This window comes from Molothrus aeneus, chromosome 5 (genome assembly GCF_037042795.1).
Source record: "Molothrus aeneus isolate 106 chromosome 5, BPBGC_Maene_1.0, whole genome shotgun sequence".
Classification (NCBI taxonomy): domain Eukaryota; kingdom Metazoa; phylum Chordata; class Aves; order Passeriformes; family Icteridae; genus Molothrus; species Molothrus aeneus.
In genome coordinates this window covers 25762809-25777922 of record NC_089650.1, presented here as the reverse complement: position 1 = coordinate 25777922, position 15114 = coordinate 25762809, and the positions used below count along the sequence as shown (strand labels likewise).

At 41.0% G+C, this 15114-nt stretch overlaps 1 protein-coding gene across 1 annotated transcript in view; it reads left to right on the top strand.

Moving 5' to 3' along the window:
- The window catches only part of PLXNC1 (plexin C1), a 71224-nt gene that overhangs the window by 42134 nt on the left and 13976 nt on the right, over window positions 1–15114 (top strand). Inside the window, exons 18-23 of the mRNA XM_066549755.1 lie at window positions 2069–2110; window positions 2600–2724; window positions 3270–3468; window positions 4857–5003; window positions 12375–12552; window positions 13780–13883. Of these exons, the coding sequence (XP_066405852.1) occupies window positions 2069–2110; window positions 2600–2724; window positions 3270–3468; window positions 4857–5003; window positions 12375–12552; window positions 13780–13883 (795 nt within the window). The remainder of the gene's footprint in view (window positions 1–2068; window positions 2111–2599; window positions 2725–3269; window positions 3469–4856; window positions 5004–12374; window positions 12553–13779; window positions 13884–15114) is intronic.

The following is a 15114-nucleotide window of genomic DNA, read 5'->3' as shown; positions in this document are numbered from 1 at the left end:
TGCTCCACTGAACAAATATTATAGAAGAACAGAAAAGCCAGTGGGGTATATATTGCAGCTGAGTGTCAGAAGAGTTGACAGGGGGGTCAAAGTGACAAACCACCACTTCCTTCACTAACCACATGTGTTTGAATGATGTCCATATTGCACTCTTTGTGCTCTCCAGTGTGATTGATGGGCTTTATCTCATCTAATCTAAGCTGTTTAAGCATGGAAATTGAAGCTGTTGACTGAGCATCTTCTGTAGTCAGTGCAGAGATGGGCAGCTCAGGAAAGCAATTCATCCCATTTGTCTGAGGCATCTCCCTTAGGATGGGACAAGTTGCTTAAAGAGGGACTCCCACACCTAAAATGAAGAGTGATCCACCCCACCTTTGTTCTGAGTCTTGCTTCCCACTGCTTCAGTTTTCTATATTTGATCTGGCTTAATAGCTTTTAATGCTTATAGGTCTTAAATGGATTATATCTACTCTTAAAATGTTCTTGGTGCTTGCTAAGCCTGATTTTTGCTTTGCTTGTTAAATTTGTCTTTTTATTTCTGTTTTCCCTCAATTTCACACATTGTTTGGTTTAATGCTCCAATCCTTGTTCTCTGTTCACAGGCATTTTTAACCTTTAACACAGCTCTGGTTCTTTCACTCTACATGTGTGCGTGTGTGTCATTTGTTGGTAGTTGATGTTGGAGTTGCTAAAGAAGTTCTGGAGAAGGGAATAGCCAATGGAGGAAGAGGGAGAACAGTTTGGTAGGGTAGAATAGAGCAGGAGGAATGAGGAAAAGGAGGGATGAACAATCAGGTATGTAGACGAAAGATGTGGGATGCCAGTGTGTGCTCACAGCCCAAAGTCAGTCATAGCCAGGGCTGCATCAAAAAGAAGCATGGCCAGCAGGCTGAGGGAGGTGATTCTCCCTCTTTGCTCTGTGAGACCCCACCTGGAGCACTGCATCCAGCTCTGAGGCTCCCCAGCACAAGAAGGACATGGACTTGTTAGAGCAGGTCCAGAGGAGGGGGATGAAAATGCTCAGAAGGTTGGGACACCTTTTTGTGAAGAATGTCTGAGCCAGCTGTGCTTGTTCAGCCTTCAGAAAGGAAGGCAGCCTTTCAGTTAAAATGGGGCTTATAAGAAAGATGGAGACAGACTTTTTACTAGGGTCTCTAGCGATAGGACAAGGGCTCGTGGTTTTAAACTGAAAGATGATAAACTTAAATAGAACATAAGGAAGAAATTTCTTATGATGATGAAACAAGTTGTCCAGAGCAGTTGTAGGTGCCCCATCCCTGGAAATGTTCAATGCTAGATTGGATTTATGTAGCCTGGTCCAGCAGAAGATAACCCTACCCACGGCAGTGGGGTTGGAACTAGATGATCATGAAGGTCCCTTATGACCCAAACCATTCTGTGGTTCTGTAAGGAAACCAGGGGCTGCCAGCATGACAGATAAAGCAGATGACAGTAAATGCTGTAGATCTGTTGCTCAAGAGGCATTGACAAGGTGTTTGAGAACTGGGGGCTTCCTTTTGTGTGAGAGCTTTTGCTAGGACTGGATGTGTGGTGGCACCTGTGCCTCAGTGGAGACTGCCAGCATGGACATCCTGGCGAGTTCATTAGTGACTATTCATGGAGTGCCTTGCCATGAATGGAAGCAGATGAGCTCAAGTGTCACTTGGTTAGCAGCAGCCCCGGATACTCAAGGCTGTCACTGCCAGCCAGGAAGGACGCAGCCTGCAGCACCCCTTGCACACCAGCACATTTGCAGATGACAGTGACACACAGCTCTTCCTGGGGAGTCTTGGCTCACTGCTGTGCTAGTGCAGCTCAGCAGCATGAGTAACACACACAGCACATTGAAGATGATTCCAGGTCATTTTTGAGAGTTCACTTTCCAGTGAGCTTTGGCAGCACCTTTACAGAAGTTCCTGTGCAGAGTTTTTATATTGTATCTGCTAGAAGTCGACATTTCCATTGTTTTGTTTTGAGTAGTATCAGAAACATGCTTGGTGTGTTAAACATACATGTGTTAGAAACTTCTGGTGTACTTGTGAATGATAAATATCCTTCTGTATTTTAGTCAGGAGGCTTTGCATCCATCTTCAGTGAAGAAATGCCCCAGGTAAGCTGATGTAGTGTGATATGCCTTATTTAATTTTTTTTCAAGAGTGATTGTATCCCTTCTCTCAGTGTTGTCCTAGGACACATCAGCTTGGATTTTCAGCATGTTCCCTTTCCTCCATGAGGGGGGTTACATGGGTTTTTATGTAAAAGGAGTTTGAAGTGTAAGGTGCTCTTATCCAATGTGTATTTGACTTACTTAGATAAAACAGAATCTCATCATGGGAAATGATGGGCAAACTTAACTATTGGCAATGCTTTGTGTATAGGGTAGAAAATGTATGCTCTGCACGTGTATATTCTGTGTTGTACACAAACATAAATGCATTTTTGATGAAATCCTGAGACACCTTAAATAAATGTAAAAATTTCTCACTGATTTGAATGAGGCCAGGATCTTATCCCATATGTTTCTTTCAATTTTTTTATGAGCATTAAGAATCCATCATAGCCAAACTACAGTTTGCTTATTTTTGTTTAACTATTCCAGAGCAGAGACCAAACGAGCAAGGATGAAAGCTTCAACATGTTGCATGCTTTAATTTGTAACAAGAACTTTCTTGTTACTCTCATTCACACCCTTGAAAAGCAGAAAAATTTCTCTGTGAAAGACAGGTATAGTATGATTATGTTTATCATCTTCAAGAAAAAGAATTAGCAGGAAGAAACAACATGGGTTGTGGCACACAAATGTATTTGGTAGTTTTTGCAAAACAAATTTGCAGTACTCTGGAGCATTTTTCCTTCTCCATCTGTACTCACTGAGGAAGAAAAAACATTGCCATTAAAACAAGCAATTAAAGAGAAATTGGAATGTTTGTACATATAAACAAAGAGGCAAAGGAGCAGGAAAGCTCAGTTCAAAACTGTAAACACTTCCTGCAGTTAGATCAACAGTTCTACAGTTTAGAAATGTTCTGTCACTGAAGCAGGTGTTGTTCTGCAAAATTAAATTTAGAGACACACATTCTGTGTTTAAAAAATAATCACAAGAGCAGATGGACTTGCATTTTTTATATTTTTGCAGAGAACAGTGGACAGTTTATGTGCCTAAGGAGGAAGAACTTAGGATATGAACTGCACTAAAATGTGTTTCATTTATTAAAGATGACTGGGAAGAGAAATTCCAGAATTAGAGCATTCTTTTTTTGCCCCCACAGGTGCTTGTTTGCATCCTTCTTGACTATTGCATTGCAAACTAAGCTAGTTTATCTGACCCATATTTTGGAAGTATTGACAAGAGACTTGATGGAGCAATCAAGCAATGTGCAGCCTAAGCTCCTGCTCAGACGAACTGAATCTGTGGTAGAAAAGTTGCTGACAAACTGGATGTCTGTCTGCCTTTCTGGGTTTCTCCGGGTATGTGTACACCTTTCACTACATGAGATATGCAGAGAATTTCTTGAATTGATTTTTTCCATAGGAGCTGTCAGAAGGGTCAGTTTAAAGCATTCAGTCTAGCATTTAACATTATGAGTGAGCACTCTTCTAGTTTAGGTGGCTTAGCTGGCAGTCATCAGTGGAATGCAGGAAAAGAGCCCATCTCCAAGCAATGATCATGTCATGTATTTGGCAAGATTTGGGTAATTTTGTAATTCCAGCATATCCTTTGCTCATACCAGACATTTCAGCCCAGTGAGATCTATTGTGATCATATTAAAAGACTGATACACTTGATAAAATGCAGTGGTACCCATCTATGCAAGGGGTTGGAAAGCTACCAAGAAATGGAGATTTAAGGAATACCATCCTTTGGAAAACTAAACTTCTTTCCAAACTTTTCAACCTCCAAGCAGTATTGCAGATTTCAAGATCTAAATTACTTCAAATGAAAACAAAATAAGCATTTCATTTTAATATTTCCTTCTTTTAGTAACTTGATAGCACTTTGTTGTTGATTTCAGTGCTTGGTTACTCTTCCTGTCTCTCTTATCAACGTGATGCTATCACACTGTTGGTATCACTCTCATCAGTGCTTACATTAATACAGCACCAGAATTGTTTGAGGCTCAGCAGTTCACAGTGGTTTCCTGGAACTGAGGAGAGTGCCAAGGAGCTGTCAGAGATATGTTCTCAATACACCAGACATTTTACAGAGCTGTGCTAGTGAGACGCCTTAGCCGGGCTGCAGGAATGGTGTCACGTGGAAATAGGGGCACATCCTTCCTTTCTCAGGTGCTTTCCTGAGCCCTGGGGTAAGGCAGGAGAGGAAATCCCCAGTTTCATTTCCTTTTTTGCTGATACAGCAGGGTAAGTCCCACCAGCTCGTTCCCAAGACATTTTTCAGAGACAAAAAGGGGAGACACCAATTCAAAAGGAAGCTAGTTGTTAGCTTGTTTTCTCAGAAGACTGAAAATGGAAGAAGTAGCTGAAGTATGCACGTGAACATGTGCATGTCTCACCCCCCACCCACTCTTTGGTGGAACTAGGAAGTGTCTGCCAGGTGGAGTAGGAGCAGCTTGTCTGTAGTGTGCTTGTGCACAGCAAGGGGCTGTGAGCTATCTTGCCACTCACTCCAGATGTCCCTTGCTATTTGCATGAGACTTTTGCACTGAAAAGCAAAAGATGGAGGTTAAACAATAACTAGATAAATCTGCTTGGAGGGATTTTCTTTTTTAATTGCAAGATAATGAGTTACTTAAAAGGAAATAACACCATTTGTTACACTTGATTTTTTTTTTCCAGTTATTCATGCTCATTCAATGATTACAAAAATAAATGTTTCTTGTATTTTTTGCCTGACCTAGGAGACAATTGGTGAACCTTTCTATTTGCTGGTGACAACCCTCAATCAGAGGATAAACAAAGGACCTGTTGATGCAATAACTTGCAAAGCCCTGTACACTCTTAACGAAGACTGGCTGCTGTGGCAAGTGTCTGAATTCAAAACAGTGGTATGTTTGCCAGCTTGTGTTTTCTCCAGGCATGGACAGCTTTAATGTTTTCTCTGTTTCTAAGAAGCTAAAATAAGGCTCTTAAGACACTAAGGTAGTGGTTAAGTGCCCAGATAGTAAAATTGTAATTGCTGACAAAGTTTCTAAACATGGTAAGAGTTTAACTGTTTGTCTGATATACATTTCACAAATAGCACTTACTCCTCACTTCACAGCATGCATTAATCACCAAAGAGCAGATGTAATGAAGTCTCAGGATATTAAAAAATCATTCTTATTTTAAAGTATACTACAGAAATATAAACATGCTTAGAATTTAAACTAAACTACACTTTACGAATGAATGAAAGAATGGAATGCAGAGGGGTTTTTTTCTATTGTGTTTACTTGTGACTAATCTTCAGGCAATGATTTGCTGTGTGTTTCCATATTATTAGCACCAAATCATCTTCAAATTAGCATGGTTACAGCATTGTGGATTTTCATTAGATGCTTGGTTAAAAACAAGATATCTGGGAAGTCTAGCTAAGCTTCTGAACTTTACTTTTTTTTGCCTTTCTCAAAGCACCTAAGAAGTACTTCCTGTTTTCCAGTTGCACCCAAACATCTTTAAAAGCTGGAGTTCCCTTACTGATTGTCATTGTGACACTGAGATGAGAAGGGATAGCAGGATTATTGCACTTTGGAGCATGTAAAAATTGTGGCTTTTAGAGGAGGAGGTCTGAAAAGGGTTTTCAGAATAAGCAGAGCACTCTTCTGCTCCAGAGTTTCCAAGTGATTTTAGGTCTGAGAACTTTAAAATGTGTATTTCCAGTTATTTTTGTAGCTTCCTTTCTTCTTAACTCCTGGCTTCCAGTTAGAGTTATGTGACATAATGAGGAGTATGAGAAGTGTTGCTGAACAGTGGGCTTCACACCTTGGGAGCAGAAATTGGCAGGCAGCAAGGACAGTTCAAGTGCTGTCCTTTCAGTCCTTTTCTGAGCCCATGGGCTAAGTCTCTGGTAGGGCTGAAGTTTCCAGGTCTGCCTGTGTCCAGTTTTGAAGCAAGAACTTGGAGGTGCTAAGATATAATACTGGAGTAGACTACATGACCCTGGAAAATTTGGGTGGTCAGCAGTCCATTGGACTTCTCTCACTGGGCCACATAGGAAACCCACTGAAGTGGCAACATTTCTGTGGGTAATTTCTGACTTGTCATTCTCTAATGAAAGCTTCAAACTGATTTGACTGATAAAGCAGTAGTCAAATCTTCTTCTTACAAAGCTGTTGTTAGAGGCTGCATTTGACAGTACTTCAGGCTAAGTTACCAAGTGTGCATTTGGAAAGGAAGTTGGTGATTAAAAATCAAATAAATAATCCAAGGTCTTTGGTTTCCTTGTTTGTGTGCTGCATGCTGGCATGTATTTGAGATCCAGGGTAAATTTAAAGATGTTGTTGTATGTATCCATAGGATGCAAAACGCAGTGGTGATGCAGAGCAGCAATTTTCAAGCAAGCTCAATATGCCTGTTACTGGCAGACTGCACAGAAACATTTTCTTATTTATAGCACACATTCAAATTGAGAGCCCCTTGGGGGGATAGCTGACTCTGAAACTGCTGAAGAGCCTTAAATACTTTTAAATACTTTTTCTAGAGCTACTTCTATGCATGCAGTCACTGATAGGATCTTGTGCTCAGACTGCAGTGATGAGGAGAAAAGGTAAGCGGTCTGAAGGACTTGCTATCACTGGGGAACACTCTGCAGAGGGATGAGGAAGTGAGAGCCTACAGCTCCTCTTGAACCTTGTTTCCTGCCTTTGTACTTTGTATTCCTGCTTTTGAATAGGAGAAAATGATGTAGCTATAGGGTAATATAGATTAATATAGGTTAATTATAGATTAATATAGATCAGCTTTCCCGTTTAGGTGTAGCATTCCTCGGGCTTAGCTGAGAAGTGCTGAATGTTCCCTTTAAAGCCATCACAAAAGGAGAGAGGACTCCTGCAATAAAATTGCAGAGATGAAGTTCAAGGACTGTAGTTCTGGCTGGATTGGGAAATGGTTTTGTTAGGTGGTTTATCTGAGATTTATGCTGGAAGCTGAAACTGTGCTGTGAAGTGACTTAGGTGGAGTGGTGAGGCTTTCTGGGCTGGGAAAGCAAGCCAGCCATGCACATTTTCCCTTCAAAAACAGCATCTAACAGGAGGCTAAAGAGAAAGTAGGCAGTCTTCCCTCACTAACACCACTTCAGATGCACTACATTGATGTGCAGGACCTGTAAGCTTACAGACTGGGAACCACGTGTTTTCTCCTTACTGTGGAAGAACATTTCTGCCTAAAGGAGTGCAGGTTTTGTTTTCTAAATGGAATAAATTCTGATCTGAATTTTCAAGTGCACTTTTACAGTTGCTCATTGCATTTACATTCTGAGTCTTGCAGTATTTTGTTGGTATTTTGGTTTTCCTCTTTGCCCAGCCCTACAATAGCAGTACATTTAAATCTACCTCTCCAGAGCAAAGCATAAAAAAATACAGCCAAAAAGAGGGTTATATAGAGATGGTGAAGCAAATCTGTGGCCATTTGGTGTCCAGATTTTTTTAAGCTGTGTAGGCACTTGAAGATAAGGGATATATCTGGTAGAGAGTTCAATTCTCAAATCAGTAACAGGGTACAAACAAGGGTGTAGATGCTCTGCATGAGAATCTCTCCTTTCAGGACTGGGAGTTCAGTTCCAAACCAGTAAAAGCAGGATACAGACAGGCTCCTAAAAATCAGGGCGAGCTCCACAGATCAGGAGATTTTTAACATTCAGGCCATTTGTAACCAGAAAAAAAGAAAGAGAACCTAGAAACATGTAGTGTTTGAATTGCATTAGAGCTGTTCCCTGGCAGGGCCCCATGCCTTTTTTAAAAAGGCCACAGACCTTGGATCACCCAACACCCTTCTGTTAACCCTCTCTGCTAGAAAGGGTGAGGCCCTGAACAGAGATAGGCTGCTGAAGAACATACTCAAGTGGAGGAATTGAAGGAAAGATGCTTCTAAAAGCACTGGTCAAGTATGGGCTGAGAAGCTGTGCTTTTTCATGCTGTGCTTATATTTGAGTACTGAGAAATAAAGCTGCCTTGAAAGAGACTTGGATGTGTCATGGATCCTTTTCTCAGGCTGAGGAAGCAAGGCTGCTCTCTCACAGGCAGAAAAGCAGCTGCACCCCTCTGCAGATAATTTGCTCAATGACTGATGAAGAAGTGTGCTCCACAGCTGAGTGCTAGCCTTTCACTGAAGAGATTCATTTTGAATAGAAAATGCCAGCCTGGAATGGGAGACGTTCTCAGTGGTGGATCTCCTGTGGGAAACCAGGGGAGACTTCTTACACTGGACTAGGTGTGCCAGCATTCCTTTGACTAGTCACTGTTTCTTTTTAAAGAGGCATTTGGGCTGTTGAATGCTTTGCTGAAATCTGTTTGCATTTTTAGATGGGAAGAAATTATCTAATTCACATGTTCAGACAACTGCCTTTTATCAAAAGTGAAGCAAAGCCATGTAGTGGAAGGTTGTTTAAAGTGTTTAACTGCTTTATGAGTTAAAAGAGGGGTGTTAAAAAAGGTGGGTGGGCTGTAAGGGAGTAAAGCAGAGACAAGGAAACCAATTTCCTAATAAGACATCATGGTTGTGGTATTATTAGTCACACTTTGTGAGAGATAAGGAAGCTATTAAAAGTAGGTGACATAAGGGGATTTTTGTCAGCAGAAAAGAACACAGCAACCCTCACTACAAAGTGAGCAGTGCAGATGTTGGCTACAGGAGAGTCCTCTGGATTAGAGACAGATGGAGTGTCAGATACAGCAGCATCAACAGCACAACCCTTCCTTTGTGCAGTGCCCATCAAGTCTAAATTTAACTCCTGCACCATTTTCTGTGCCAGTTGGCTAACTCTCCTACAGCTGTTCTATAACTTCTTCACAGGTGACTGTTCTGGCTGCAGAAGGATCATACAATCAATCTGATTTTTCCTGTGGATTGTATTTCATAGCCTGGGAAATGGGAGTAGTTTTAAGGCAGTTTTGTTATGTGGTACATCCTGGTACTGACTCTTTACATAAATTGCCCAACTTTCACCAATCAAAAGAGGATTTTTTGGGGTTTTTTCCATCTATCTGATAAATGGAAATATGATTTGTTCAGATGCATAGCTGATGCATAGGGTAATGAATAAGAGTCCTTGAATAGCCCAGATTATTGTTCTTTATTTCTAAGAAAATATGATACTATCACATTGCTTTATTAAACCACATCTCATTTATTATCTGCTATGGTTATTTATAGCTCTGCTAAATAATTCATTGTGTGAAATTAATTTTCAAGGAAACTACAAATCTGAAAAGCCATCTGCAAACACTGTCATCAAATGTCGTTATTTCTGTGACTGCATGGGTGAAAATACATTTTTTTAGGTTTGTTCCTGTCTTGTAGCTAGGTTCCAAGCTAGTTCTATACAAGTAGTTGCAGGTGCCACCTTCTCCTTAAGTAGCCTTTAACAATTCTTGCAACCCATGTTAAAGCTTTTCTGAAGAGTACTGTGACTTTGTCTTACTGTCATGATTTCTAGTGTGTGAAGTCTCATCTCTAGATATTATTAGCCTGAACCAGTTTCTATAATTTTCTCCTGAACCTTTTGCTAAGTTAATAGTATTTTTGTTTCCTCCACAAAGTGAGAGAGCTTAGAAAAAGGCTTGATGATATTTTTTTGACTTTCACATGTTCTTCTCTGATTTCTCATATATTTTCTGACCTCCAGAGCTGATCATAAAAGGGCTTTCATAATTTTACAATAACTTCTGTTTCTTTTTCTAGTTCTACACTATATGTGTCTAAGTATAGTGATTGTGACTGTCGGCTTCTGATTAATGGTTCCTAAAGCCAGGGACTGTGCTGTCAGACAGGTGGAATCTGATTTATGAAAACTTCAGCTGCAGAGGGACAGCTTAATAATAATTGGCTTTCCTAGCTCCCCATCAATTGCTTTATCACTTGAGATTAACTTCTGCAGGAAATCATATCAGCAAAACCATCTGGCTCTCATGGCTTAGAGACTTTTACATGTTTAAATATTCTTTCCCATCTGACCACTTCTTTGAGTTATAAAGCATTCCTATTATCCTCACACTGTGGATACTTTCACTTAAGGAGTCCACACATGACTTGTATTCCACCTACATGAAGGATGACTTCTCTCTTTTCACAGTCCTGTCATCCTACAGCGAGTGGAGCAGGAATGGGAGGGCTCTCATGTGCTAATGACTGAAGAGGCTGCACATTCCTGTGCAGCCTGTGTGAGAGTATATGCTGAAAAGGAAAGGAGGAAGAGACATAGACAGTTCCTCTTGATGGTCTGAAAGAAGTGGAAAATGAAGCAGGAGCAGGAACATGAATATTGCAGTGTAGGAATATTGTTAGAAGGAAAGGATCATCTGAAGGAAGGAATGCTTCCAAGGACATAGAGCCAAATCAACATCAGTTAAAGTGGAAGGAGCTGCTTCAGAAAGATCAGTTCAGAGACTAGAAGGAGCAAAGACTTATTAAAATGAGTTTTCCAAGGACAAAATACAGTTAGTCCCTGTCCACATTTTAATCCTACAAGACCATGACTTCAGGGCAATGAGAGTCAAGGACAGAACTGCTGTCTGTACAGTTGGTCTGTGGGCCTAACCAAGCATGACTCCCTTGTTGCTGTGCCAATATATTTTTTATTAATTTTCTGCATGAAATCCCAACCTGAGGCAGGTCTGGTGTGGTGTCCAGTCTGCTTCTCCTTCTGCAATTCCCACAAATCCTTGTCTCTTGTTCCATCTGTCCTTTCCATGGACTCATTTTCCTCACAATTAAACATCTCAGTGTCCTGATTAAGTTGTTCCCTCTTACTTCAGTTACATCCTATTCTTTCTTAAATCATAATCTTAATAGTTTTGCAACCCTGTTTTTAATAGTCCCTTTGCTTCTGTAGAGACAGTAAAGTTAATTTTTGTTGCCTTGGACTACTTTTTTTTACTAGTAGCATGTTGTAATTTCCACTCTTGCTGGGTAATAAGCAGAAAATACTATTCTACAACTATTAATAACTACCTATTTTTCTGAGAAGATAGAAAAGTTGTCCCTGCAACAACCTGGACAGAAATTCTTTCTTTCACATGACAGCAGAGAAAAAAAATTGTTTACTTGCTTCCTGTTCTAATGCTCAGTCCTTCAGAGTCACATAGAGTTGTCTCATTTCAGTCAGAAGATAAATGTTATACCACAACTGTTCAGCAGCCAGAATGGTTTGAGTACATTTATTTTCCTTGCCACTTGCAATCAAGTGCTGGCATCTAAAACACTTGTTTTACTCCTGTCCCAAGACATCTCCAGCAGAACATCTGTGTCCATGTAGCTGGACAGCGATTTCACTGCACAGAGCAGGCTGTGGCACCGGAAATTTTTGATGTTATTTCGTGGCAATTACAATTACAACTTAGCAATTCTGTGCTCATCCCTTATTTCCTGCCTTCTAGCAGTTGATCTGCCTGATCAGAAATATGACCTGACAAAAAAAACATTTTCTGGGGATAGTCACTCAGTGTCACTGGCACCTCCCTCCAGCCCCTATTCAGCTCGTGTGCAGCCCAGCAGAGGAGTTGTGTCCCAGCCAAGAGTAGCAGTGAGCTAAAGGGCAGGGGTGCTGTAACCAGACATGGGTGTTTGAGCTGAAATCACATCTCATGGGACACAATGCACTTTTCTGTGCAGATCTGTACCACTTTGGATACTATCTATTTTCACTGCTTCTGTGGCAGCCCTGTCAGTGCTGCCTGCAGAGACAGGGCTGTGCACAGACAGACACTGACAGCTCCAGGGGAGCTGTACCTTCTGTGGGATATAAGGCACTCAGCGTAATCTGCTGGTGTAAATATGCATTTTAACACTGCTTTCTAGCCACTCAGAATCAATCATGCTTACCATGACTGCTTACTCAGCAACCTTATCAGATCTCTTGTCACTTACAGTTTTGCTGTTAAGGCATTCATTTTACATAAAAGACCTGCTTTTTTTAGAGCATGCATTGTAATTCTTCCTCGTCTCTTGTTTTTTGGTAATTCACTGAAATACATTTGCACAAAAGCAGAAGACAAAATATACTCTTGGAAATACATAGCTATATATATCTATTATTCATTTTATGAACAGGAAGAATTCTAAATGCTTCTTTGTGTAATTCCTTCAAATAATCTTAATTTGAAACAACTTTAATAATAAATATGCTGAAAATCTCTCAGGTGCTGAAAATCTGTCTGGAGTTTGTAGGTTTCCTATGCCAGGTGTTCCCTATAAGTCAGAATAACATGTGTTTCCTTCCCCAGACGCTGAACATTATCTTTGAAAAAATCCCAGAAAACGAGAGTGGAGATGCCTGTCAAACTATTCAAGTTAATGTTCTGGATTGTGACACCATAGGCCAAGCCAAGGAGAAGAGCCTTCAGGCTTTCTTCAATAAGAATGGCTTTCTCTATGGTCTTCAGCTGGATGAAATTGGTCTTGGTAAGAAAATGTCACTATGCTGTATTTTCATGGAGTTTACTGGTCTGTTGTGGAGTTTTCTTATTAGGAACACCTACCTTTGGCTTTGATTCTTTTCAGCGTTCATACAGAACATAGCTTTTGTGAGGAATTTTGAAGCAAACACTAGATTTGTTTATGTTGCCAGTTAGAACACTGGAGCTATATCTGCTTCACTTCTGCAAGGATGTCAGCATTGCAATTAACAATGATGTGTTATTTATTATGTGTATAGAATTTCTCTATTCCTTTTCTGGGGAAAGCAAGGTGGCAGGCCCTCCACCTAAGTGCAGCTGGTTGGTTGTTACATTTTGTCAGGGGATAAGATGACATATCGTGATAATCAAGTATTTTAGTCCCTATCTACTATTCCTCCTACCTCCCCTTCTTCCTTCCTACAGGCCTACATTGCCCTTGATCAGAAGAGCCTTCAAATAAATCTTATTTATAGTCAGACTTGGTTTATATAATAATTTGCCCGTGACTCACAAAGTCACCTACAATATCTGCAGATGTAAATAAGGCTGTTCCAGCAGATGAGTCAAACCACATTTCCTTGGTGGGTTTTCAAGAGCCCAAGGTCTGTAGCTATCACCACATACCACTTCCCACGTACCCTAGTAGGAAACCTAACTCACTCTATATTGTTGGCATTTGTCACCTCCTGGACTGGTGGCATTTGTCACACTCCCTAAAATGTCGATACTTCCTCACCATCTCAGACTCTGTGTTGGCAAGTGCCCATAATTTACTTTCATATCTGATGTCTTGATGCCTATATCCTGTACCAGGGCCTGACCACCCTTCACAAGTACTGTGTCAGTCTTGTACAGCTCATTTTAGTGATCTCTTAGAAATGGCTTGTGGAACCTTTCTTCTAGTCCCAGTGTAACCTTTACAGCAGGACACACTTGTGCAGCAGAATAGTGATTAGGTGAAAGCACCTCCAAAAACTCTGCCTTGACCAACACAGAGTGAAGCACCAAAACCTGCTGAAAGGGAAGCCACCCAGGCTGTCACCCCAGAAAAGGAATCAGAAGTGTGGGAGTGCAAAACCACTTTCATGTGACCTAGCACAAGGATAGAGAGAGGTAGCTCAGTTGAGAGTCACTGGTCCAAAAATAGTTGGGTGTTGTTTTTCTTTACAAATGTCGGTACAGTGAGAATGCCATTGGGGTGTAATTGTTTTCTGTTGCTATCATACTGCAGAACTTGTGTCTGAGGAGCAGCAAAGAGAATTGTTAGATATTGATGGCTCCTCAGAGGTGATGGATGATGGGATAAGGAAGCTCAATACCATCGGCCATTACGAGGTAAGCACAGAAGCCAGACCAGTGAGTTGAGAAGATGTTTCTCCACAGCTCTCAAATGTGATCTGCACAGCTTGAAGTCATAGCTGAGCATCATCAAAGAATTGTGTGGCACACAACACTCTTGCCAATGAGTCATGTTTTCTGTTACTTTTCAGAGGTTTCCTTGTTGCAGGGTTGCTTGGTTCAAACATACCAGGTGAACTGTTAATTGTGTCAAGCATTTCATTTAAAACAAAATCTGATTTCCAGCTACGAACATTGCCTTGGGTCTTTTTGAGTCTCTGCTGTTGAGTTTTTGTTGCACCATGAGCAACTGTTTACCTCATCCTGCCTCATATTTTGATTATCTGAACAGGCAGTATTGATACTTTTGAAATCTCATTGCAAGTCAGAATAAAAAGGATTGATAGCTTTTCTCCCTTTTTTCTTGATACCTCCTATGTCAGTCTCCTTGCCTTTTTCTCTCTCTCTCTGTTTCTGCTTCCATCTGCTGTTGGCACTTGTACTATGTCTTCCCCTCTGCTTCCAGTTGCCCCTGTAAAGCAGTTGTTTGCCATGCTGCAATAATCTGTCCATCATTGCAACAACACACAAAACTGCAACTGGTGGCAGAGCCCTCCTGGTAGTAGCACACTGTGACAGCAGAGCAAGCAGCATTTCCTCTCCGAGGAGTTTTCAGTGACACCAGTCAAAACAGAGAGTGAGATGTTGGAGGAAAATGTGCAGCAGGTGATTGGCCTCAGGTGATATGGAAGTTCACATGTGATGCTTACAGATAGATTTTGGAAATGGAGGCTATCATGCTGAGTGCTTTTACAGGTCTTTCCTCATGCCTCATTGAATTTGAAAGTCTGGCTCTTAACAAGTTCATAAATTTTTATTGATTTAGAAGTTTTGCTGCCATAGGTCTGTGCTGTGCAGTGCAGTATGGTGCTGAGGAACCTGAGCCAACACGGAACATGTTGCTGTCTGCATGAGCAAATACTGTGCCATCTATAGAGAAACAAGGATTTTTAGCAGAAATTTGTAGCCTGGGCAGAGAACAAGGCTGCTTAGATCTGAAGCAAGCTCATTTGGAGTCACTTTACAGATTTCTGTAGGCATTTGATGCTCTCCTCACCTCACAGGGGTTCAGCAGTGTACCCAGATGTCCTGAGTCACCATCCAGTGGCTTTTCCTGTGCCTGTCTTGAATCTTGTCTATAGGTGAATGTGTGATCTCCTCCACTCCA